This window comes from Acanthaster planci, linkage group LG17 (assembly GCF_054643075.1).
Source record: "Acanthaster planci isolate LZ-2023a linkage group LG17, COTS_SCS, whole genome shotgun sequence".
Taxonomy (NCBI): domain Eukaryota; kingdom Metazoa; phylum Echinodermata; class Asteroidea; order Valvatida; family Acanthasteridae; genus Acanthaster; species Acanthaster planci.
In genome coordinates, this window is record NC_141793.1 from 13557489 (window position 1) to 13585473 (window position 27985).

Sequence of the window (27985 nt, forward strand, 5' to 3'; positions counted from 1 at the left end):
TTTTTCTGGCCACTCTTTACCAAGGAAACGGAAATTGCCCGGCCGATTGCAACACAAGAGTGGAATGAACAGACAGAAAAAAAGGCTTCCATTGTTTGTGCACTGAGTTCTTTTCCGGGTGTTATCTCATAGCCTATATTGTTTTCTTGGGTTTAAAATTGTCACCATCCCCCTAGGGCGGATATCGCTGCTCCCGTCCCAGATACTACAAAATTTATTGAAACGTTGCAAGAACGTATACTATGCGTAGAAATATGTAATTTTTCAGCTTGATCGGAAGAAGTACATATTAGAACTTTACATACACATCCGGAAATCAATTTCCGTACAAGAATGCCCTCATATACTGGCGGTAACGGTAGTTACTGGAAAAGCGACATAGTAGTTGGAGACCTCCATGTGTGCATCTGTGATTCGCTTTCTGTCTCGGTCCCCCTGTGTTCCACTGGCAGTCATCGCCCTGACTTCCTATCGAGTATCGATGTCATACTCTGACGAGATAGGCGATCAGGGTAAAACTTAAAATCCTGTACATGGGGTTGAAAATTAACCTTCTACAGGAACGGTATCGGTTGAATTTTGCATAACTCTGTGAGAAGGAAAAGACAATGGGCGCTTTTGACAGCCCAATACCGCCCACTCGCGCAATTGCGGAAAAAGGAATGAGGCTTGGAAAACAACTTAATTTTGGCTGCAGCTGATGTTGGTACACAGTCACTGGCATCGTCCTCCATAAAAAGGCGCCTAGTACCTTTTGCCTGCTTTCAAAAGCCATTCTGTACCGCAGTCACTATACTTTCGGGAAGCAACACGCAGTTTGGAGATGCAAGAAGCATTAGGCCTACTGCTCACATTTTGACATTCTTTCACGATTTGGGATTATCAGTTGTTGAGCCTGATCTTGAATTAGGTGAGTAAAGATTTCCAGTAATCATACATTTAAGTTTCTTGAATTATCGTTTTGTTTTGGGCATTGGTCTTATGTGTATGGTCTGTCTTTTTTAAGTGGGTTTTTGGTTTTTGTTTATTTTGCTTATGGTTTAGGCTCTTTTTAAACAGCATCATTTGGTTTTGTCCTGTCAGTTTTGGATTAGTCTGGCAGACCCTGAGTAATATTCAACGTAGGCTAAACACATTACTATCCTCCGATTACATGGTCCAATGTATGAACAATAGGTTGTGATGAGGACTTTTGCTTGCATGTGGAATCCAATACCTCATCACATCATCAGACTCTCAAATATTCAAGGTGTGGAGTTTATTTATTACGTTTACAAAGCACTCCAGGAGCCAAATTTATTGCGATTTGTTTATCAAGTCGGCTGACATCATGCATATAAATGCCTCCAGTCGGATACATCTAAGTAGACTTATTTGACCCCCAAATTATTAAAATTAGAGAACTTGCGGGATAAATAGCCAGCTTGGCCCTAACAAGATTTTTCACTAAACACTGCACAGGCTGAAAAGTCTTTTGGACGTGTTCACGACCAATGAAATACCTATGGTCAAAATGTGTTGCTTGGTAGTCTTCAAAAATGGCGAGTACATTAGCTAAGTAGACATTGCTACATAAACGGCAAAAGCGAAACGGAATGCTCAGGTCGATGACTTGACCCATTCATTGACAAGAACAGGATTAAGACTATAAACTGAGCAAATCAACCTGTTTGCTGCACGCATGGGATCATATTCCTTATTACGAGAGCGTGCGACCTGCTCAAAGTACGAAGACTCGATCCTGAAGTACAAGGTCGAGTACTGCACATTCGAACAGTGAAAGATCCATCAGAAGAGTAACATTTTCATTAGCGAAATTTATCCCACTACCACGAGTTAAATTAAACCTTTACGTGGATAAACCCTTGTTTAATTAAAGACAAGAAAGGCTAAAAGTATGGGCTGCCTCCCCATTTCCAATCTTAATTAATGTTCATCTTTATTCCCACAATACAGAACACGGAACTTCAGACCAACATGGATCATAGCAATGCAACGATGGTCCTCTTTAACGATACCTCAACAGTCTCCTCTGTCAATTCTTCTGCCACAGACTACAGCTCAACGACTCCTTCCTGGATGCAGGACATAACGACGATGGCTGTCATTCAGTCTTTGCAAACCTACCCTGAGAGAGTTGTTGTTGCCATACTCTGGCTCTTGGTTGCTCTGGTCAATATCACCGGCAACACCATGGTCATCCTGGCCGTGGTGTTTAGTAAGAAGCTGCGGACATCCACCAACGTCTTCGTGGTCAGTCTCAGCGTGGCTGATCTTCTGACAGGCCTTGCACTTCCCATGAGCGCTGTTGGGCTGCTCAGTCCGGGAAACAGTTGGCCATGGTCCACAGAGGCTCCTTGCTACCTGGCTGCCCTGCTACTTTTCGTCAGTTCGTCTGCTAGTCTTTTCAATCTGGCCTCCATCGCCTTGAACAGACTGATCCTTATCAAACGCCCAATGACTCTCTATCGTAGTCTTTACACCAGGCGCAACTTAGTTGTTAACGTGATCGTCCTGTGGTTCGTTGCCTTGGCAACGATGATTGTTCCACCACTCTTGGGAATCGGAGGATTCGGCTACGACAAGCAGCACCATACCTGCAGTGACCTGGATACCCATCCTAAGGCCAAGACCTTCCAGCGAATCCAAACCTTCCTGTCCTATCCTGTCCCATTTTGCATTATTTGTATTTGCTACACTACGATATTCTTGCACGTCCGGCGCCACTTTCAGGCCCAGAGACCATCCATGCAAGTTGCCATCGGTGATCCTGGCCCGGATTCAGGCCAGGGTTGTAGCTCGGGTAGCTCCAACTTCGCGGTGTCTGACAGCGCCGCTGTTCTAAAGACAGCCCAACGGGATCGTATCTACCGCCAACAGCTTCAGATCACCAAGAATCTCTTCATGGCAGTCTGTGCCTTCTTCCTCTGCATCACTCCTTACTGCGTGGCGCTTTTCATCCCCAACACCGACCGATACCTTCTGTTTTTGGGCGTAGTCTTTACCTTCAACAGCTGTGTCAACCCGATCATATACGCCGCTAAACATCCACAGTTCAAGAAGGTGATACGCCGTATGATGAGATGCCAATACTCTCAGATCGAAGAGCCATCGGACACGCTTAAAGCTTTGATGACTTCTTGTTGTAAAGTGTAACAGCATCAGTGCTGGACGCTTTGATAAATTTGATGACCCTGCTCTTACGTGATGACAGCAGAAATTTTGATCTCTTAGAATCTAATTATACTTGATTATTTGTACTTCATGAGTGCTTGAGATGGGTCGGTCACACCCTCCGTAGACCTGCATCCAGTACGACAAGACAAACCGTTGTCTGGACATGGTTGTCGCGAGGGGGAGGGAAGGGGCAAGAGGGATACCTCCGCAAAAAAGTGCTTCATAACAAGAAACGGGAAACGAAAGAAGAAAAGGGATGAAAGCCGATAAAATTTCTTCAAAAATAACAATAACAGTAATAACAATTATAATAATAATAATAAACTAAATAATAAAATAGAGTAAAACTTGACCCCCTCCGGATCCGACCATCAATTATCAGTTCTTAGCTGATGAGTGCTTTTCCCTGGGAATCTTCCCAAATTAAAAAAAAATATCCTTGCGACGCCCATAATACCTGGAACTGGCTGGGAGAAATGAAGAAGACACCCAACAAACACAGAGCTGCAATTCGGAGGTAGACAAAAAAGATATGGACCGTACCTTGGGGACAGCTGGAGGGACTGGGTAAGGACCAGGACGACTGGAGGAAAGGCTAGTCGGTGGAATATGCCACAGGAAGAGGGGCCGTAAGCGGAGGTGAGGTTGTGAAATGATACGCCTATTTTATGTGGCAAAAAGACTTCCTTCAGTATTAGACTGGGGTTGGAAAAGTTGTATAATAAACAAGACTTGTTTGAAACCGAAGAAATAACCGTGAAAGTAATCAACCCCTTACTAATCACTACTTTGTTCTGGTTTTATACCAAATGATAGTTCTCGATAATCTGTTAGCTCTTGCTTCTCTGCGTCTGTTTCAGCTAAGAATAAAAAATGTATGAGAGAAAAGTAAGCATAATATTAATGTAACATGTTTGATAAATCTTACCCATATTTGAAGCATGTAAATTATGGAAAGATATGTTCAAAGTGCAGCATTATTAACGTTAATTTAAAAAGTGTGACTCACTCGTAATTGTCTGATATTTCACTGAGTCCTTTGATCTTATTTTGTTCTTCGATATAATAGAACTGTAAAAATAAAACGAGTGACCGTCGTCAGTAATACAGTGGCTTTTTCACTTTCTTTGATAATTAGCAATATAAAATGGTTTCTTGTGAAGTGTGAATTGAATTGTAGATGAAAACGGATGATAATGGAAATGACTATTAAAAATCAGTGTGAATAAAGAATGCACGCATGTACATGTATAATACTGAGAAAACTGACGCCCAATATTTCTTACAATATTTGCAAATTCCGATGTTAACTTTCTTCATTATCACGTTAATTGACACATCGACTGGGAATGGTAATTTTGACAACAGCTCCGCGAGCATCGACGGGAATAGATTTCATCCAATAGTTTGCCATGAGTAGGCCTACAGAAGGTGCCCTCAAAGAAATCTTAGAAGATTGTTCCGAAATTTTGGAGAAAAATGTCGGAGCGTTCAAAGTGGTTTTGGTTGAAATAGTGTCTTATATACATAAAATGCTACATGCCTGTCGGGAATGTATGACGATTAATAATATAGACAGCCACAATACGAAATTCACCATTTCCTTTTTAACGGTCAGAACTTGTTGGCGAAGTAAATCGACGACAGCTATAATAGCGCGTATGACCTAAAAAATCAATTTCAAATTCTTACCTTTTCATGCTACTACGGGAAGCGATTGAAATAAAACAGGGAATCCCCGATATATAGGCCTATAGTGATACAATCAAGTCATGACCGGAATACATTCAGATAGGAGTGTTCAACGACTCTCTACAGGAGTATGGCCCAGAAAAAGGCATTTTTTTTGACTTGACACTTTTGCGTTGGGCTACCAAATTCGCCCTAGGGAACTATATTCGAAGAAAGCATTGTATTTTGAGAACACCACTGACACCAATGTTTAGAAAAAGAAGTCTGAAAGACAACAAAATTTAAACCGTATACTGGCTATTCGTCCTCCGACAGACATACGCACACACCCTTACTAATTGTTCCGTTGTTGTAACTACGGTTAGAAATTTTTCCTTGCATAAGTTGTCTAGTGAAACATGACCACGCAACTCATCAATAAAAGCAACCGAGAGGAAAATTTCCTGGGATGTCCACACTTCCTGGAAAACTGCCTATGGTCTCGGTAAGTTTAACCAAAAGAGAGTCCGGTGCTGAAAGGGCGGGAGAGAGAAATGGCCCCCGATAACTGGTCCTATAATTTGCATAACAATAAATTTCCCCGTGCGGTATGTGCGGTCCTACCCACACGCGCGTCAACGGTTGAATGAATCACGAGAAAGTAGTTAGTGGGGCATAATTTTGGCTGTCATTGTTACGAGGTAACTACGGATAAAGACGTCAAAGAAAAACCTCAGGCTAAATTCCTTTTTTTCTGACAAAGGATATTTGGCAACAATGGAATATGACAACCTACGTTAGGTAAATCTCAAATATTCAAGACAATAAGTCATCTTCCATTCACAATGCATAATACCGAAAAGAACATATTTCAAAATTAAGTGTCTGTCCCTTCGTCCGTTTGTTTTTTTCAAGTTTTTCTCGCTTTTTTAATAATGGAATTATGTCAGTAATGGTTCATTAAGACTAAAATTTCGTCGATATCCGCCTTCGACTGTTTTTATTGTACCGATAAACGATCCAGAAGTTTCCACTAAAGTATTTAAAGAAGACGCGCATGTAAGGAAGTTAGCCGGCATGGTCATTCAAAGCTTTGCTGTTTGCCAAGGGTCAATTACTGTTTCCACATAGGACGGGCAAGTTTATTTCAAACAGAACTCCGATGGAATGAAATAAATATTCAACTAATTTAAATCAACAATATTCCCCTTAGTCTTTGCATTTCACTATCGTTTAAAAGCCACCGTGGCCACACTGATTGATATCTGAACCTTGATATTTAAAAAAGTCACAATTTGAACTTCATATCAGCGTGACCTTAATAATGCAACTCAGCCAGCCAATGTCAAAAGTGGACAAGGCAATGTCGAGAGCCTGCTTGAAGCAGCTAAATCCTTGCTAGATTACTTTTCTGAAAGGAAACAGTGACGGGGGATGGAATAAAAATACAAAATTCAATCGACTTCTCTGTCTCGACGAGTTGGTAAACAACGAAACTGGCTATGTGCAATAGAAACAGTCTAGAGTTTTTCTGACTGTTTGGTTGTGATGTAAGTGGTCAACTTTACATTTTCCCTAATTTGACACATCTTTTTAATCTTTTTTGACACTGCCCCTGCACATATCACAAGTTTGGCGGACAGAATAACATTTACATTTTGCAAAATCAAATTTGATTGTTTCTATTTTGTAAAATTCCATTTGGTAATTTGAAAGACTCTAGCCTTATAACAACGAAACTTTGCTACAGCATCAGTATAAATGTTTGGCTTAACAGGTTAATAACCAACACAGCGTATTTACTTGTGACTGATTTTGCCCTACACAAAGTTTCCAAACCAATATAATGAAAGCAATGGTTAGCAAACTAAAGCACAGAATCAGAGAAGGCATGATCGAGGAGAAGATGCAACGGAGCAAAAGAATGAAACGCACTGACGGTCTCGCCATGTTGACGAAGTGGTTTCTCATCTTTCACGGCCATTATCTTAAATCAACAATAAGTCTACAAAAAGGTAACCGTACATGTACTTTATCACGTATTCGTTATGTGCCTGCATGTGTCAATGACCTGCCTCAGAAAGTGTGCCGTTGCTGTGAATGATCTTATTTGTAAAGGACACGGAAGGAAACTTATCCATCAAACGGATTAATACAGCCCGTGTTGTGATGACATCTGGGTGGTTCGGTTTGCCCCTAAATTATTTTCCTTTCTTCGAAGGTCGGACAAAGAGGATGTCTCATCAAACTTATTCCATCTCCTTGTTTGGGAAAGTAAATACATTTACTGTAAAATCCCAAGGAACAGTTCTGTTTTGAAACCGAAACTGAGGTATCTAATCTTAAATTGCAAACTACTTTGACAATGTTATGGCTTTTCACAGAAGGAAACCAAGCTGAAAATTTGAAACAGAATCCACGTTCAAAATTAACCGAACCAATTTCCTTGTATGATTGCTATTGTCTTCTCGGCTCCCGGCCACGATCGAAACTGTATTGTTCTGAAATAGGCATCCTCTTACTACAAAAGCAAGGCTGCACCTGAATAACCACATAACCTCACGAATTTCAAGGGGAGAAAACACGTATTGTGCATTTTGATTCAAAATATGGAACGCCTTCCTACATCTGACGTATAGGGTCTCCGTACTGAAATTCTAGTTATGATCGAGAGACGAGTGTTTTCATGCACTCTTCGCACGCGTCAAATAATGTCTCGACGGCTTTGTGTTCCATTACTTGCGGAGCTCAGTCCAAACGATATGCATCAAAACAAATTGGCCTTGGTTGGTTAATTTACGGTGCTTAATGGTTCTGTTGAAGACGTTTCCTTTGAAATTAAAAAGATGAGCTAAATAATTACTTTGTAACAAAAAAGGGTATGTCGAATGAAATAGTTCGTCAGAAACAAACTCGAAACTCGAAACAGTTAGTCCGTGCTTATGTTAAAAAAATTCTCAAAATAACGCCATGCATTATTTGGATTTGCATTTAAAGATAAAATATACTACATGCAATTCCTCTTTCATATTGGGATTCGGGACGGACAATTTCCAGTGCACTATAGTGCATAGGAGCAAATTACAATCGCATGATTTCATAAATGTACCCCGTACGAGTTAAAAGTTGAAAACTTAGAATGCAGAGCCTAATTCGTAATTCTACAATAACATTTAATGCTTCCTCGTCAGCAACTCGAAGATCGTACATTGTCACAACATACAAAACGAAGTTATAAGTTAGATACATCATACATGTATTAAATACACGGGTTAACTTTACACCCATGTGAGGTCAAAGCATACAATTAACTTAAACGGATGTTTCTCATATCTCTGTCATTTCAATGCTTCTACGTCTATGACAAGAGCCCATTCAATGACTCTGCAAACTCTAGAAACTGTGGCATTCTCCCTAGCATGAGTACACTTGCAAATGAAACGCTGAATCAACATTACAGTGTTTAGTGCAGGACTCGTCTTACAAACAAAAGATTTCACAATCAGCGTTTTATTAATCACTGTTACATTGAAATGAAATTTGGATTCAGAACTTCCACAGGCAGATTCCTCCATTTGTACCTGTGAGTGCACCAAATGACAACTTACGGTGGTCGGTTACAGTCACTCATAACCATCGCGTAAACGCCCACTGCCGCGTAGGCAAAATAAGTGGACTACTCAAAGACGGCAGTTAACATTCAAAATTCCGCAACTGGATTTGCCAATGCTGTTAAAGCGTCTAGAGTTTCCTATACATTCATACACGGACGTTTTGGTTAAAAGAAAACATCAACTCTCGCATGCGGGCGCTGTTGTCAAACAAGACAGCCCGGCAACATTGACAGAACAGCTGTGTAAAAAGACCTGAAAATCCAAGGCATGAACAACAGATATTTCAGATGCAAAATCCAACACGGGTGTACATTTTTGTTTGATTTTGTAAGATACAATCATCATTTTCTCGTTTTGTAAAAGCAGAGACCAAATCCTGGGGTTCAAATGTGACCGTGGTTTAAACTGCTTTGGACGGTTCACCCCGGTGGGGATGACGTCAACAGTAATTTGTTGGCAAACCAAGGCCAAGCATTCTGAACTGCTCTGTGGAGGTTTTCAGTTCAGCAGACACTTCACGACTGTATCTCTTCTTTTACAATACGATATGTTAATATTAAAGAATCTAAATACATTCAAATATTCTACCACTATGTTACATGACATTATCTGCAACCCTTTACACAATTTAAGTGAACATAGAACTTGAAGTCAACAATTCCTTACATTGTATCACATTGATTACTGTACAGAAGATGACTACCAGAAAGTCGAAGGAAATAGAACGTAGTATCGACAAAGACAGAGTGAAACAACACATCAAATGTTTACACACTCTGGATCAAATTAACCCCAGCTATCTAACACATCATCTAATAATACCCAGGTTTTAATATATCTCACACACACACACGTGCCGCTAAATTGGTCATGAATAAAATCAGGCAAGTGAAGGCGGAGCTACATTATCATATACATTTCTAGTTTGGTTTCATTCGGTAAGTTTTGCCAATTAACTGTGACTGGAAATTCATGACATTATTGTACATTTTAACAGACCCTAACCTGTTAATTTGATCCCACTTGAAATCTCTGTCTTAGGTCCATCTTACCTTTTGTTACATGAGCAGGATTTGAAAACTGACGTGAAGATGCTATAGAAAGTTTTATGTGACTAAAAACATCACAAGAGGGCGGTATTAAAAAAGTTGTGATCGGTAATGCTTGGACACAACAATGTGCAATGATCTGTGTAGGCCTTTTCTCCAGCAAAAAGCAGAATTACTCATTACTATCTACATGTACATGTGACTATCTACAGACCGAGGACAAAGACAAATTGATATAGAAACAAACCTAGGCAACATTCAGGGCACTGTGTGCATACCATCAACAATACAGGTGCAAAGGGTAGCTACTGTACCCATATGTAGTACAACACCGAACCTGCCACTGGTCAAGTTAGCAGCATTGAGGTTATTTTCTTTTAAAGCAAAAACTGTGGTGAAGTCAATTGGAGTGTTATCGAGAATGACATTTACTGGTTAAATGCAGCCTTGTGGCATTATTTATAAAAAAGAAATATATGTATTTATGCAAATATTGCTGAACACGGCATCACATTTGACACTTGATCCTTAAATGATTGTTTTCCTCTCAACCTTTTGAAGTTTCAAAACAATGTCGACAACAAAATAGAAATGGAAACAGTTAAAGCGTGAAGTACTGATTCCAACCTCTGAAGTAACAAAAACGGAAACATTACAAAAATAAAAGCTGCATCACTGCAAAGGGTGAATATAGATGTTGCAAAATGAGCTTAACACTCAGATGACATGCCAGACAGTCATCACTTAGATGGCATGCCAGACAGTCATCACTTAGATGGCATGCCAGACAGTCATCACTTAGATGACATGCCAGACAGTCATCTTACATTTTTAGACACTTTTTTATACACTAATCAATTTCATTCACAGAAACTCGGATTTATTATAGTTACCAGTGTTGATATAATCAAATTTTGTTGACGAGTACCTTTTGACATTTCTGAAGTACCTCGGGAACAGTATGGCTTCAGTCCAACATAAGACATAATTGAACTAATTACCGAAAACCTTTCTATTTAAGCTGGAATTTTTAACAGCAAAGCGTAGCATGTGAAATAAATACCTCTACTGTATAAGCATTGGAGGCCAAAATGGACAATCACACACTTTTCATTACACATCACTGCAGTTTGTCCTTGTTCAATTTACATGTATGTACTGCTTCAGAATACACTGAACTGATATGGTTGATGCATGCACGGTGAGTTCAAAGTTAAATAAATTCTAAATACCTCTCCCTTGAAACACACTTCAGCACAAAACAAACCTAAAAGAACAAAGACTCACAGAAGAATCCCAATAAACCATAAGCCTTCACATATAGGTATGATGATCTCCAATTAATATAGCATACATCTATGGCTTAATACAACAATGTCCTAGGGATTAACAACGAGTACAATGGAAAGGACTTATTCTCATATTCGTGAAAACAGAAGTTTCACGTGTGGACCTGCCTCCTGTCTGATATCACGACATCAAACAGAATTTGTGGCCCAATTAAAAAACAGAAAATTAAAATCTTGTCCAATACATTTATTATCTTATTTATCTTAACAGTAGAACAACCGATATGTAAACACTTTAACAAATACTGCTCAATTCACAGAGCTTTGACCAACTGTACTTCATGTATACAACAATTACAAGAATGGAGCCATGATTTTTCATAGCTAGTAAAAAAAAACCAAAACAAACCCAGGTTATGATAACAAGCTTTAGGCAAAATGATCTTCTCAAGTTATGAGAAATCAAGATACGTGTACCTTACATGTCAAACTGCTTGCTCTTCTTAATGGTGATTGGCCACACAGTTTCCTTGGGCAGAGTTTGTCTTTGCCCCATTTTTCCTGGCAAGCTTATCATCTCCAGAACTCTCGGTGTTTGTGTCTTCAGCTACGTCACTACGGGAATCATTTTCCAGCTTTAAACAGGGAGCAGAAAAGATGAATTATGACCCAGAATGTCAAAGGTTTTACTGGAAAGAAGTATGTGTAAAAATGTGTGAGAGGAAGCAGTTTTATATTGTTTATGAATAGAATGTTTTTCCTGATGACGGTATATAGCACAAGGTGTCTATGAAAAGAGAGTACCAACCTTGCCATTCTTAAGGCCACAGTACACCATTGATAGGATAATACTGAACCAGTAGAGATGAAGTATGTACAGTACACACAGCAATGCCATGAAGAAATACTTGGAGGGATATGCTCCAATCAATGTATGACTATCAATGATTATACTGCCTAGTATCCTGTGAAGAAAAAAAGGGAAAGAAGGGTGCAGAAAGAAGGAACAGGGTAAATTATACAAGCATACAGCAAAGACATGTTCTGATACCACGCGAGTTGAATTGTGACGAAGCAAAGTTTCGGGGTAAAAAAGGAAACCAGTCAGCCCCAGGCTGATTAATTCAATCTATACTGAGGAGACTAATGATGGTACTGTACAACTTAAGGAAATAAACTAGGATGTACAGTATAAACATGTATTCCATTTGCATTTGCTGTAGTTATACATCATTTAACGTTATTTTACAGGGATGCCAGTGGGTTCTCTGTCCAGGGCTGAAACATTTTTCAAAGTTGGTAAAGTCTGCATGAATGTACGGGTAAAAATACGTGTGCATGCACACACATCATGTATAATATATGTACATGTATGTACTGATAAAACCAGTGAAATATCCTGCCTCTTCTTTCTGATGAAGTAAGTTGTGCTGTTGAAAGACTTTGGCCTTTATTTTTATTGCAACAATGAGAACACTTGTGTTAGTTTGCCTGTATGGCCACTGATGGTTTACCCAATGCCAATAAATCTGTCTGTACATGATGCACTGTACTTTCCTGCTATGTAACTCTTCCATAAAGCATATGCAGCCCAAAACAAAACACCAAATATCAAATTACATGCTCAAAACAGGGAAAACATACAACTCACCAATAAGGAAACAACAGCACGCGGGTGACAAAAAATACCACAGTGAATATTACAAAAAGTATGTGTGCCACAATGACGAATCCCGCATAGTTGGTAATCTTGGCACCCTGTAATGAAGCATCCAAAAACTAGTCATGTCACATGCTACTGATGTCTGCACAATTATATATACAGTCTCTCAACCGATGAAGATATCCATTCTTATTTTATGCATTAAAATTCTCCGGCAAAGCTTCAGTTGGTGAAAGGTCAAACAAACTGGAAATGGCAGTGTTCTGTGCACACGAGAACATGCCAAAATATAAATGTACATTCATGAGAATAGTCTTAACCCTAACACTCCTCAGTCCTCCAACAGGTGAAGGATTGAGGAGGGTTAGGGTTAATCTAAAACTTAATTATAACATTACCTCCAGAAAGATATCTGAAACATCATGGATGACCATGACAAGAGACCCTATGCGCGTGAAGTTGCAGATGTAAGAGAAGAATATCAACATCACAGTGGCAATATGATGCACCACATTGGCAATGAAATCCTGAAATCAAAGCAAATGATATTTGATTCAATCTACACTGATTCAATGTGTGACTTCCAAATGACAATCATTAAACACATCCCACACTATGCTTAAGCACAAAATTTGCTTAAGCACAAAAACCTTGTTTAAAAAACAAAGGTTACTAGCTCAAAATCTACATGGATGTCATGCTAACCAAAAGACAGGTGAGTACCACTCCAAACCAATATACAGTAAACTCTGGCCAAGTCGGCACTCTCAGGACTCAAGAAATTATGACGACTTACGCGAATGCCGGTTTGTGTTGTAAGTCGTCATTTTGCTCACTTACATGTACACATGTATTGCCTACGTACATAATGATTCCTTGCACTAATTCAATGGCTTTGATTTGCCCTGGTTTGTTCTCGATTATTATCCTACAAATTCAATAATTGATCATATGCCCCTAAGGACAAAGCAAAGATGGCAAGCCACTTGCAAAGTTGCATATCACATCATGACTCGATAGTGCAGTACATTCATAGTACATGTACATGATACAGTTACGGTACAGAAAACATACACTCATTCACACAAACGCGCATTGGTTAAGTTCGTTTTATATAGTCTGGATACCAGACCTGATGATTCTGACTACCCGATGAAGCATCAAACGTCCTTCGGGAATTTTTGGGCAGGGAACCAGACTACGCTCAATAGGGCGACCCCCAAAATGGACAGAGAGCATGCATGTAGCACTAGAGGGGTTACTGGTATTGATGTACTCATGCTGGCCACGGGCGCACAGGACTTGTCACTTGACACTTCTTGGCAACCACGGCGAAGGAAACCGATACCAAAGCACAATTTTTGTAACGCCCCCTTACACAAAGGAATGTGTGTGTGGTTTTGTGGAAAAGGAACCGAGAAAAACATGCAGACATACGGTATACAAAATGATGACGTATAAATGCCAACTTAGAAATGAAATTTTGAATGGAAATGAATTACAGACGATCAGACTTTTGTGAAACAGCTGACTTGGACGATAGGACGGGTTACACGATGTCGACATAGTCGGACTTTACTGTACATCATATAGATTTTGGCCGGTAACCTGATTTGTCAAGCAAAGTTTTTTTCCCGCTTAAGCAAATTTTGTGTTTAGGCATCTAAATGAGATTGGCCCTTGAGCTACTGACAAGAACAACATACATGTCGCCTGACAATTTCCACTGAAATATGTACTGGAACAGAGTAGAGCCATTTTGTATCCAATTATCAAGTATAACTTGACAGCTCTCCCTTACAGGCTTGTAAAGTGTACTAACCTTTCTACGGACATCTGTGAAGACAGACATGAGCAAGGATATGTAGAATGACCACTCTAACAAGTAGTAGTTGAAGAGAGGGGGTGTGAGGGCCTGTGGAATAAAACCAATTTTCATTATTAGTCCGGACATCCATTGACAGTTAAACACAGACACATGCACATCTGTGAAGGTACGAATGTCGGCTAAAGTCAGTCATACTCACATGATAGGGGAAATTGATCCAACAGCCCTTGGAGGTCCAGAACCAATCCTCTTGTGGGAGGTAGTGAATCCCATAGAGAAAGACAAAGGAGTAGAATGCACACCGCCAACTTCAAAAGAACGCAGAACAAAATAAAAGAGATTGTCCTCAGCAAGAAGTGGATTTGATGAAATTACAACTGAGACAGAGGATGCAGAGAACAGGCAAAAAATAAGTTTTCTGTTTGTTCACATGATATTATGGTTGGAGAAATATTTACACTCAGCATAACCAAACTCACGAGTTCTCAGTAAACTTCTTGAGTGGTGAAGGTCGTTCTTGGTTTCTCCGCCTTCGGAACCAGCGCTCAACACGGCGTACTGACCAATCTAGTTGCTTGCTCAATCCCTCTAGTCTCTTGTGGTCAGGGTTGCGGGTGACAGACAGGAATGCTTTCTCCAGAATGAGATTAGCTTCTGGCTTGTATCCACTGGTGGCACGAATTCCCATGGCAACGCCAATGGGGGAAAATATTAACCTGCAACACAGGATGAAATGTTTAGATCCTGCAAAATGAGTCTTATTAAAATGACATTTTTATTTTTAGTTTCCATTTTGCCTAGCGCTTTGTTTATTTCATATGTTTCGTGGTGTTTGATATCCTGATGAATATAACAGTGCAGGTAAAACATTGACTTTGATTTCCATTAAACAATACATATGAATATATACTTGTACATGTACATGTAGCTAGCTGCAGAGGAGTTCTCTCAAATCACAACTCACTCTATCAACAAGTTGTTAGTCTTAACCTGTCAAGCATGATCCAAAAATAATTCTAAGAGTACAAACTGAATTTCCATGAAAGTTCTACAAAATTAGAACTGTAGAAAAACTTCCACAAGTTACAACCTTTAACCCTAAATCAAGTCAACTGAAGAATACACTGTAAAGTACATTTAGAAAGAGACTTTGTTAAAGAAAATGTACATGTACTGTACCTGAAACACAACAATACACACCAGTTTGTACATCTAGGTTTCAGCAGACTTTGTGTATATAAATGTAGGCTCCTACATGTACATGTATACAAAGTTATCCATGAAAAAAGCCCCCCATCACATACATTTAATGCACTGTTTTATTGGCATAATTAGGACGCATCTGAAAAATGCTCTAAGCCATTTATAATGCCTGTAGCCACTGCCTGTTTCCATGACAACCAAGGTATCTACCGTAGAATCCCTTTTGACATGTTTGAATGTGTAGACTGCATCTTTTTTTACATGCACACATACAGGGTACAGTATGTGTGGCATAATTCACAGCAATTCAGCAAGTTTCTTCACAGCACTATCTTTTCAGTTGTACAATGTACACGTACTGCAAGGTGCAGCATATATGTATGAGTACATAATTTGACAGCATGACACTGGACATTGCGTACATGTACATTACTCTATGTTTTGTGCATATATGGCTTTCCAAATTGGACTCCCAGTATAAAACAGATGCAAAATGTACACACATCAATCTGACTAAAGTGCTTTTACAACACACTATAAAGTTTACAATGCTGTTTTAATGGTTAATTTATCCTTCCCTGCATGGTGCAAAATTTGCTCATCCCAAGTCATGCATGTATGACAGGGACTTGACTCATCAACAATAGCCAGATCTACAATCCCATAAATGTGAGTGTACTTCATAACAAATACGGCAATAAAGCCATATTATGCTTGCAATAAACACCTGCAACTTGCAAGCCAACCTTCCCCCACTGTACAAAAGGCCAACAGACTTTCAATAGATTTTTACAGTAGGTCAATCTACATGTACTCTATCAATAGTCTGATAGAGGAGTAAATACACAAAAAGTTACAGTCAGGGTTGTTCATCATGTTCATGTCATATCCCCATCAGGCACTGTATATGTACATGTCTATTTGAAAGCAATGTACAGGAAGGCAACTGAAATGTATGTATAGACCCTTTCCACGAACATGTACATACAATATACATGTGGGTTTGTCCATGAAGTTGGGATATCCTCATTATGTGCCAGATCATGGGGATTGAAATGAGTTTTACTTGGTGAAGCACCGACGAGTACCGTGGACGGGTGTTTTATTAGGAAGACCTAATGTTGAAGTATGCTTGAGTAAAAAATTAAATACTTTAATGGCTTGTAAAATAAAAAAAAATAGAAAAAACTGTTGGTGTCCAGCATCAATTTATAATGACGAAGTGTGACATGCAAAAACACATTTTTCACACTTTTTTTTCTCGAACAAAAAACAAATTAAAAAGAAAAAAACGTAGACAGCGTACGGTCTAACATCGTTTGTCCTTAATGAAAAACAAAATATGTCGGTGTGGTCAGTCATTTTCAATAACGGAGTCGGCAAATTTGCCCCGACCGATGCTACGCGCGGTGTCCACCAATAATTATAACGTAGCGTCGGTATTGATCATGGATGTCTGATTTGTGCAACAGATTCCACTGATTTCTTTTAACCCACAAATAAGGCGAATGTGTTACAAACGAGGTTTAATTAATAAAATTTCGACATGCTTGCAAATTTTCGCTGTACAGCCGAAGGTATAATCTGCTTTCCATGCGGTGTCCACGCGGGAAAATGTAGCGTCGGTACAATTTTCGCGATCCATCGAAAGAAATCCTACCCTTTCTGAGAATGGTTCAGCCCCACACGAACTGCCACGTCACCGATAATGTGTGGAACACGGCACTTGGGAGTTTCCACACACGTGGAAACAGGAATTGGTCTGTGAGTGAATGGTGTCCTTGCGTAACATCGGTACAATTTGTAGCGTCGGTACGTTAAATTCTCGGCTTTTTGGAGAAATAAACAACTGGTGAGTATGCTGTTTATTATTTTCGGTAACTATGTGCCTGATTGTATCGATAAGTTTGAAATAATGCGATATTTTTGCCACAGCAAGCATAGCTTTGTGAAAATGAATCTCCGGACATGATTAACTGGACACGGTGTCCAATGTAGCATCGGTACATTCTCGCGAAGAAAATGGACATGACATGAAAAAGGAAGGATAATTTGAATTCCAATCCAATGCGGAGTATTTGAAAACGATTGGTTTATATTTGGAAGTGTCTGTAAACTTACAGACGTCTATTGAATACGTTGACTTCATGAAAATTATCCGATGCTACAGTTTATTGCCATGACACGGTGTCCATTGTAGCATCGGTATTGCACATCGACGCACAAAGCCATGTGCACGGTTTATGACCTTCGTGACCTTGCAACCTAGTCAGTCACAATGTGTGGCTTAAAATTGATATTAATGAAACAATGCAAACATTTTGCTTGGAATTTCGGACATTCAGCCCTAGGCCTGCACGTTTTTAGCCCAGGTGCTAGGTAGGCCTGGAGGTCAATAAACTTTTGATTTTTTTTTTTGGTGCCTGCCTGCTTTATTTTTAAATCTTGCAGAGGATATCATAAAACACCATAACATAGGCCTAGTAGGCCATATTAAATTTGGATTTCGTCGGACACATCAAAGCAAAGGAACACTGATTTGAGGCATGATTTGGATCATGATGTGAAATGTGGAGGGAAACATTTTTTGTGCACAAAAATGAGTGTGGATTTTCATTGAAAATTGATTTTTTTTTTAAGCTGGCCTAATTCTTATTTCAATAAATCAAAAGCTGGCCTCTCTTGAAATTTCCCAAATTTTGAAACAGGAATGAAATAAAGGAGCCACAACGTGCAAAAAAAGAAAAATTTCAATCGCAATATCCAATTAATAAAATAAGATTCCAAATGAACAGTGGCCTCACTCATTTTTTTTCATGTCTTTATCAGCTGATCAGAGGAAATAAATGATAGAAGTCAACAAAATAGACTTGCAACACCATGCTTTTTGGGGGGCCGAACCCCCTCCTTTTCAAGAACTTTTAATTATTTTGATTCTGAATTTCATTTTTGGAAACTTGATTTTCTTAGGAATAAATGCTATAATGCTACACCATTTAGAAGCCAAGCTATTTTGGACAGGTTTTTGGTCAGTTCTAAATGGTCATCAACTTTATTCCATCCAATGCAAGTCAAGTTCATGGTAATTTGAAATGTTTATGTTGACCAAATTAACCATGTTCACAGTTCAGCTTTCATTTCGTAAAATTTATTTAATTTGATTTTTAGAATTGCTGTTGATCAAAATGCCACGGAAAAAATCGTCACCAAAGCCATCCACTCCTTTCCAACTTCGGTTGCGGTCTTTCAAGACATACCAGAGCAATGCTGATCAACATGACGGAAGTATCAACAGCAAGAAACCTCATTGGCGCCAACAAAGAAAAAGTGACCCGAAGCAGTACAAAGCACTCTTGCAGTGTGAAGCTGTTGAAGCCAGAGTTAGACGAGCAGAGAAAATGGAAGACCTAAATCTTCCTGGAAATGAGGCCAAAAAAAGAGAGTATCTAGCTCGTAATGCGAAGAGGCAGAGAGAATATAGAGCAAAGAAAAAGTTACAAAGAGAAGCAGAAGAGAAAAAGAAACAGGCAGATAAAAGCAAAAAACCTGTGAAAAGGACGAGAGCTGAAATGGATAAAGAAGCAAAGCGGAAAGAAATACAAGCTGCTAAGAAAAGAGAGCAAAGGGCTAGACTATCAGATCAAAAGAAACAACAGATTTTGGATAGGAGACGCCAGAAGAGACGTGAAGAAAAAGAAGAGTGCATCAGGCAGCAACAGATGATTCAGGAACAGGAGAGAGAAATTTTGGAAGCACAAGCAGAGAGGAAACGATTAGAAGAGGAAGAGAAACGATTAGCGGAAGAGGAGAAACGCTTGCAAGCAGCATGGCAACAATTAGAGGACATGGGACAACATGAGGAAAGATCACAAGATGCAAGACGCCAGAGCCTAAAACGAGCCAGGTCTTCCCTATCCCAAGATCCAAAGATATATGCTGAAACAGTCGAAGATCTTGTGCAAAGAGCATCCCCAAGGAAGAAGCGTCTTCTTCATGAGAAGGGCATCACAACTGATGTTGCAACAAAAATCATCTACACCACTGTGTCACAGAAGATGAGTAGCCTACGAAAGAGCAGAAAGAAGAAAGACGGCGAGCTGAAGCGTATCTTCGCGCCAGCACTCCAAATTGCAAAGAGATACAGATGCCAGAAGAGAGTATGCGAAAAGCTCAAGACAACGGCGAAAACTCTGAAGCTACCCTCTTTCAAGCCACATGCTCGCCTACTTCCAAACAAGACAAAGCAGACCATACAAAGATGCTATGAGGAAAACTCCATTACACTTCCAGACAAGAAGTTGGTGAGTAAGAAAACCAAGAAAGCAACTGGATTCCTGACCATGACCATAAGGGCGCTACATGGAAAATTTCAGAAAGACAACCCGGAGATGAAAGTTTGCTTGTCAAAATTTGCAGACTTGAAACCGGCACACATCAAGACCCGTCATTCGATCACATACAGAGGCTGTCTGTGTGAATATTGTGCGAACATTGAACTTAAGTTGACAGCAATCAACAAACTTGCAAACCACTCTCTCTTTGAGAATATCTACCAGTTCAGTGATGCAACAATGTGTACAAAAAAGCAGGATCAGAAATACCACAAATTGCCCTGCATCCAGCGGAAATGTAAGAATTGCGGGACATCGCAACTTGATGTTGCTTTTCAGGAATTACGAGAAAAGCATGAAGGCCATGTAAATTGGAGGAAATGGGAGCGTGAAAGCAAAGAAGAGAAAGGGAAGAAGACACACAGAATGGTATTGAATACGAAACAAGGGACACTGGAAGATTTGTTGGAAGAGTTGAAAGGAGACGCAAAGTCCATTTCCCAACATCTGTTTACGGCAGCATGGCAAAGTAATGAGTTCCAACAAATATCAAAATCACCACCTGATGGCTGGATTATCTTGGTTTGCGATTTTGCAGAGAACTATTCCTGCAGATTCCAGGACGAGGTGCAAAGCGTACACTGGGGGCATGAGTCAGCCACAATACACCCAGTTATTTCCTACTACCGATGTCCAAATTGCCGTAAGCCCGTCACCGAGTCCTTAATTATGATAACGGCAGACAATAATCATGACCACCACGCTGTTCATCAGTTTACAGCACTGGCCATCAACCATCTAAAGAAAAAACTGGGAGACATCAAGAAGATTGTCAGGTTTTCTGATGGTGCGGGAAGTCAATACAAATCTCGCAGTCCATTTCTGGACATTTCATATGGAAAGGAAGACTACTGTACTGCATTCCAACATGAGTACTTTGGTTCACGTCATGGCAAAGGGCCAAGTGACGGCGAAAGTGGTGTAGTAAAGCGACTTGCTACAGATGCAGTGATGTCTGGCTCTGAAGTTATTGCAAATGCCCGAGACCTGTACAAGTTCATTGATCGCACAGCAACTCTGCCCAAAGAAGGAATGGGTGAGGATGGCGATTGCATACATTTCTTCAGAAAAGCATTTTGGCTGGAATCCATAGACCGAAAAAGAGATCGCCATGCGAGAAAGACGGTGGCAGGTACCAGACAATTTCATAGCATTCTCTCCATCAAACCGAATGTCATCGGTGTCCGCAAGCTGTCCTGTTTTTGCAAAGCATGCAGTGAAGACACAGGTTCATGCACCAACACAGAATATGTTCAACCCTATGTCATCACTACCATGGTGGGTGGAGCTGCTGGAGCCCATACTACATCACGTGAAAACGTAATGCCAGAAACTGAGCCTACCAATCCAAATGCAACTACCACGGCGACCAATCCAGACGCAACTACCATGGCGACCAACCCAGATGCGACTACCGAGGCGGCCAATCCAGACACGACTACCGAGGCGACCAACCCAGACGCGACTACCGATGCGACCAACCCAGATGCGACTACCGAGGCAACCAACTCAGATTCCATGGCTTCGAATCCAGTTCCCTCCACTGATGCAGAGTTGGACTACAAAGGTATGTTAACAATTATTACAATTTAAAATTTCCTTTTAGGCAGATCTTTCTTTTTAAAAACACATGGTCACTCCTTGTCTCTCTGTTTAAACTGTGCACATTTACATTTGATTTGCTCGATTCAACTTAATGAATTCACATTAATTTTGGTAAAAGTTTTATTTTAAATGACAAGATTATGGGAATAAAATATAAATACTTCATTATAACTGCAGTGGAAGTTTGTTGATGGAAAAACTAACGGTAAGCTGTGCCTTTTTGTTAAAACTGCAATTTCACATTCTCTTGTTTTGCATTGTCTTTGCAGTTGGTGACTATGTGGCCGTCATCTATGACGATGCTTGGTGGGCAGGTGAAGTGACGGATGTCAACGGCAGCATGTGTCACGTCAACTTCCTTACACAGAAAGGCCCAAATAAGTTCTGCTGGCCAACACAGAAAGATGATGCATGGGTTGCTAAGACTGGGATTTTCAGACGGTTGCCTTGTCCACCTGCCCCTGTGACATCTCGTTACCTTGGATTTGACACACAACTAGTCAAAGATATCTCATTGGCTTTGGCAACATACCTAGAGAAATGCACAAAGTGATATATCTGGTTAACAATCACATGTGAAGTATATTGAAGCTGCATGGTAATTTCTGGGCTATTGATTTCCATATTATTTTGAAGGCTGGTATATGTTTCATGTCAAATTTTCCTTTTAAACATGTTCAATTTTAATGGTGCTACTGCAGGTATACATGGAACACTTTTTAGTTCGCCATCCTTTCCTTAACTTAATCATTGAATGTGATTGAACTTGTGGCATTAGAGTGTATTTTAATGTGTGCTTAAATGTAGGTTAATTTATACTAATTTGTAAGCCAAAGTAATTGCCATTTGTGTCCACAGGGTATTCACAGTAACAACAGAGAGGCATCCACACATGCTGAGAAAGAGTTGACGTTTTCTGCAAAATAGTGCAAAAATTAACACAAATGAAATGATTGAAGAGACAATTCAATCAATTGGGTTATGGACATGGTGTCCGTGTAGCTGCGTAGATGCTATGTGGACGGTGTCCACGTAGCATAGGTAATGCATGCTTAGGATTATACAATATGGCGGTGTATCAGTAGTTTTAGATATTATAGATGATTTTAAAGAATGCTGTAACTTAATTGCAAATGTACATCATTATTAAGGACAGTGTGGGTTGTAACCTGCTCCATTTACACAGCTACTTAACTTCTCAAGCTTCTGTACTACATGTAATGCTTACATTGTGTTTTAGGATGATGATGAACACTGGTTATTTCAGTGATGCGGTGATAAAAATTACCAATGAATTCTAGTCTGTTGTGTCTAGTATTTTAAGACACAGTTCAAAGATTACCTGGGTTTAATGCTAGAAAGGACAAGTCTGACAAATCTGCCTATGCTACATGGACACGGTGTCCATGTAGCATAGGTAACCAGATTGCACACCCATGGGAACACAAATACTAGATTAGATTCAGTTCTTGCCTTGTATCACATTTATTTTCAGTATTCTAACAATGTTCCAGACGTAAAATTTATTGAAATATGTTCTTGATAAATGAGTAGTAAAAACTTTTAATGAATACAGTCGTGTTTCATCAAATAAACTACACTTACTTGAAACAAGCAGTGGTTTTTTTTTAAAGTTTTTATTGGGAAGTGACAACAATGTTTTTATCCCATGAAGACATCATCCCAAGGCTGATACTTGACCAAAAGGATTTCTACAAAATGATGAACCATTACAGTGAACAGATGTATACAACTTGAAGTGGTGTCCATGTAGCATCGGTATTTTTGCATGATGGGTGCAATGTTATAACACACATAAAATTTTCTGCAAAGCTTTGAACCACTTTGTTTATATTCTCCTCAAAACTAGGGTAGATGGGTTATATAAAAATGTTGCTACAAAAGTAGTAGACCACTTTTGAAATTTTGTCCCCCATATCACACTTTTTGCCCCAACTTCATGGACGCACCCATGTACATGTGCATACATGGGTGGCTTGTCTGTACATGGGCTGTTATCTGACACTACAAGCCCACCATAGACAACTAAGATGGGAACAGTACAAAACAGAACATGAATAATAAAGAAAATACATAATCTGTGTACATTGTAAGTGCCAGTCTACATAGTCTATATCTGCCATTACGTACATACACGTACAGGAACCATCCCATATCAGGCCATTTACTGGCACCTTTCATTAAACCTATTGTTATACCAGATACACGTACATAAAAAGGTATTTTGTTAGTAAATCAGTTTTCCTTGTAACAAGGAAATAATGAACAAATTATCGAACATATCATACTCACAGAATTTTAGGTGTAATCAATCTATGTAAATGCATAATAATCCAAATTACTCTCTGTATTTTCCCAGAAAAATTTAATCTTCTCCATTGATTTTTGAGCTTTGTTTAAATTTCCATTTACTGTTTTCATAGTTCAAAGTTTTCTTACTAATGAATTTTCAAATATTTGATATTGTTTACTTAATAATGCATGTTCATGCATCACTCTGACCTCTTTGTGGTGTGCTGCTGGGCATACAAACTCATGTACATTTACATTGGGCAATGTAAACGATAAGCAAGATCCTTTTTTCTTAGCACAAGGACACATCTGTCCAAAATGTCACACTGCCTCACCTGAAGTGGTACATGTGTAGAGATTCCCATCTACACGTAATTCTAAAGTCCATGTGACTGTGTGGCCTTTAGATTAGGATCAGCCCACATGACAATGCTAGGGGATGATTCAGAAGAGATTATCATAAAGCTGAATTGATTGATTCTTTCATGAATAAATCATCAGAAGTTGCAAAGACAGTATTGTTAGCAAAGCATTTGGTACATGTATGTCATGAGCAGTGTGTAAGTTCCTACATGTACATACATGCATGATGTGTATGCCAATTCACAGTAAATGCATTTAAGTTAAGTACCAGAAAACCCTCACTGTTCAAGCATGATTAAATGGACTTATTCTCTTGGCTGACAGAGCTTTCAAAACAGACAGTTCTGTGACATCCTGTACTCTCATTTACATGTACATGTATCTGTTACTTAATTCAAACATGAGTTATTGGAGTCTTTGAATTGATTTGCGATACTTTTTCTTTTCAGTTTTTCTCTGGTTACAGAATTCTAACCATACATGTACATGTATAATATGCAAATCCGATGAATCTAGAACTTAAAAAATTCCAAAAATGTTGATTTGGGATCACTAGATGATAAAAATCACGTTTTCTTCACGTTTCTTCCCTATACTTGTAAATCATGTACCCAGGGTGTCATACCCAGTCAAATATTTGGTTGTCCAATGAACAAATGTATGCATGTACATGTATGAGCATATGTAAAAGGCACTATGTCAGTATGTACATGTAAAGTACAATGTACAAGTACAAGTGTACACATTTCCCAAATTTACCAATTACTTTCTTTATATGAAACAGATTTATTGATTTGAATTATACACATGTAAATATTTGCTTAAAGTAAAGCTCTGCCTTCACTGCATATATTCTTTCCAAACTGATGCAATGGTTCATGGACTGTATATATGTATGATGTCGGACAAGGGACTTAATTTCGAAGAAGACATGAATGACATCACGCAACATGTACATGAACACTGTACATTATGAGGAAGTAAAATCAATGGGACAGCACGGGCATCCAGGAGTTTTAAAAAATAGCGGGTAGTAACCACACCATGCCGATGAAAACAACTGCAATGAGCACACACGTGCATACTGATCAAAGAAAAGATTGTGTAGCCTGATCCTTGGCCTGGCTGGTACGTGCATCACCATGGTCACTGTTTTCACCAGCATGGTACCTACCATTTTGCGAGAATCCTGGATGTCCGCGCTGCCCCACAGAGTAATGGGGTCCGCAAGTGAAGCAAACACAAAGTGTGCATTAATTAGCATAAAATGTGTGAGAATTGCATGTTTGAACATTTGTACAAAATATTAAAAATCATGCAGGAAATTCCAGCAATCTACAAGGGAATGGTTATGTGGGGAGCTTTCCATCTACATACATGTTCACTTACAAGGGGTATAAATACATGAACTGATGAATATCATGTGACCTATTGTCTGACTTGGAAATACACGTACATGTGGGCCTATGTACATCAACCAGAACCTGACGTTCTGTGGACATGATGGATTTGAATGGATCTGGAATTATTAAAGATGAATGATCATTATTAACCCATTCCATTCTAAATTTTAGACCTAGTCCAACTTCTCCAAGATCTGAAGATGGAAACTGGTGTTCATAGAAATTGGATTCCCAAGGCCTAACGCATAGTCCCCAGGAAGACAGCTTTGATGAAGTGGAAAACGGATTGATATGCTTTATTTGCATTTCCATAATATAAACACAGACAAATACAAACACAGGTTAAACACTGACATAAAAGATTAGTGATGTAGTATCGACAAGAATATTGTAAATACATGTATGACAGTGCCAGACAACAACCGCAACATATACTCAATACCAAGCCTAGCCCGTCATGCCATAGCATCATCTGTCAAAACACGGCTACACCCCCATGTAAGAACTGACCTTTCGCAGCATAACCTTATTATTACGAGGGTGATTGAAAGCATCGCAACATATTTGATATCTTCAATCTGTGGGTATCTCGCATCTTCAGTACTACGAAGATCAGCCCAGGTTACATTAGCTGGAAACCAAAATCGCTCGTTGAAAACGTACGCCGATAGACCACCCGCCATTGTTCCACATGCCCGGTATATGCAATGGGTGTATGGCGCTGGGACGCATGCATGCGCACTAGGCATTAGTCACCGGCACACTTACCGCAACATCACGCGAGGCTCTCGCTGGTTTCCAAATTAAAGAAATCCAGTTACCGAGCGTTGAGTACCAGTGAATCTGCTTTACGCCTACCATATTAAAGGAGGGGGTGCGTACTTTATTCTATTTTTCATGTGCTGGAACCATGTCCTGTCATGGCCTAATCTGTGAGTCATTGCTAGTACTTAGTAGGCGATGGGTGGAAAATATGTGGTGAATATCAGCATAACCCAAATGCGGCCCACAGGCAGATGGGGGCCGGGTGTCGGTACATGGGGTCCAGACCTTTTGGGCACGGGGTGGGGGCAGCCTCTGGGGTGGCGGTACTCTCACTTCTCCGATCAAAGTGTGTTGTTCAACTTCCACTGCACTATCACTTGAGTGCCACTGACTACTGCATTTTCAATAATATTTCCTTTTTCTATCGACACTCAGTACAGCAATGTACATGTATTGCTCGCATAAAAGTTCGTTCAAGGATCATTAGTAACAAACTGATGCTCAATGATAATAAAACAAATTTTTTGCCTGTTGGAACACTTAGGCAGCTTGCCAAGACAAACATCCGTCAACAGCATAATAGTAGGCTGTTCACAACAAATTTAACAAGTACAATTTTATTCAAAGTAATCTTGTATAAAAAGGTAGATTCTACGGAGCAAAATGAAATTTAAAATTTCTAAATTGGACATTGCATTGCCAAGTTATAGTCGTTTTAATGACTACAATCAGGGTAAAAATTTAGCCAAAGGGTCAAAGGTCATCTCGTGTTGAGCCATCCACAATTGCAAAAATCTGGGTGTGCAGTTTGATTCCCACTTTAATGGATCGACACAAAACTAAGGGTGCCTTTTATTATCTGTATAACCTTCCTCATCATATTCGAAAATTGTGCTAGCCGGCTAGACTTGGGTGTAACTCTGCAAATACTGCTACCACTTTCCCCACTTGTTGAATTACACTGGCTGTCTGTTTGACAAAGAATTGTATTTAAAATACTTTTGATAACATTTAAGGCCTTGCATGGCTTAGCACCAGGTTAAATCTCTGAATTACTGGCCACACCCAGCCACATATGTACAGTCTTCGCAGTTCACACGACAGCCAGATTTCGCCACCCCTATGGTAGAACTAAGGCTACTCTTGGAGACCGTGCATTTGTTTGTGCAGCTTCTAGCTTTGGAACAAACTGCCCTTTCATGTAAGAAATGGCAGATTTGTTGATGCATTCAAAATTGTTTAAAAAACTCATCTATTTAAGGAAGCTTTTTCCAACACCTAATTTTACACCTTAGCCAGTGATGGGTATGTCATGCGCATTTGAGTATATCTGTCACAGTATCTGCGCAATAAAAATGTTTCTTTGTTTTTATTTTTAATAATTGGTCAGACTGTTGTCATTTTCCTTTCTTTTTAGTCTTTGTCTCGTGTTAACAATCTGTCAACTGACACAAACAAAATTGCACTGATGTGCTTTATCATTTATGAAGTTCCTGAAGTACACATACCTTGATATGGGACACCACCACATTCCCACCCCGCCACACACATTGTAATTTTATTTCAGTCATAAAGCAAACGTTTTACTTATTTGCTTCAGTATGTATGTAAATTGTCCACGCCTAAGTCAAAATGTCAGGATATGGTCCGT

General features: G+C 39.5%; 3 protein-coding genes across 5 annotated transcripts; 2 read left to right on the forward strand and 1 right to left on the reverse strand.

Moving 5' to 3' along the window:
• Positions 1-269: 269 nt before the first annotated feature.
• On the forward strand, positions 270-4441 carry LOC110973495 (melatonin receptor type 1B-B-like). Of its 2 annotated transcripts, none has more exons than XM_087148321.1 (2): positions 270-910; positions 2054-4441. In XM_087148321.1, the coding sequence occupies exon 2, from the start codon at positions 2080-2082 to the stop codon at positions 3154-3156; it is 1077 nt and encodes a 358-aa protein (XP_087004447.1). In that variant the 5' UTR covers positions 270-910; positions 2054-2079; the 3' UTR covers positions 3157-4441. The 2 variants fall into 2 exon arrangements, with proteins under 2 accessions (XP_087004447.1, XP_022080047.1); XM_022224355.2 differs by having other exon boundaries at positions 273-910; positions 1957-4441.
• A 3559-nt stretch (positions 4442-8000) lies between these two features.
• LOC110973426 (ceramide synthase 6-like) lies at positions 8001-26304 on the reverse strand. The gene is made up of 8 exons (XM_022224267.2): positions 26080-26304; positions 14771-15007; positions 14491-14599; positions 14286-14378; positions 12862-12990; positions 12452-12558; positions 11609-11765; positions 8001-11435 (listed from the first exon to the last, which is right to left on the reverse strand). Exons 1-8 carry the CDS (start codon positions 26250-26252, stop codon positions 11304-11306), a joined length of 1137 nt encoding a protein of 378 aa, XP_022079959.2. The 5' UTR covers positions 26253-26304; the 3' UTR covers positions 8001-11303.
• On the forward strand, positions 16768-23464 carry LOC147796374 (uncharacterized). Of its 2 annotated transcripts, XM_087148020.1 has the most exons (3): positions 16768-17346; positions 18663-21452; positions 21760-23464. In XM_087148020.1, the coding sequence occupies exons 2-3, from the start codon at positions 18680-18682 to the stop codon at positions 22041-22043; spliced, it is 3057 nt and encodes a 1018-aa protein (XP_087004146.1). In that variant the 5' UTR covers positions 16768-17346; positions 18663-18679; the 3' UTR covers positions 22044-23464. The 2 variants fall into 2 exon arrangements, with proteins under 2 accessions (XP_087004146.1, XP_087004147.1); XM_087148021.1 differs by lacking the exon at positions 16768-17346 and having other exon boundaries at positions 17353-21452.
• Positions 26305-27985: the final 1681 nt, after the last annotated feature.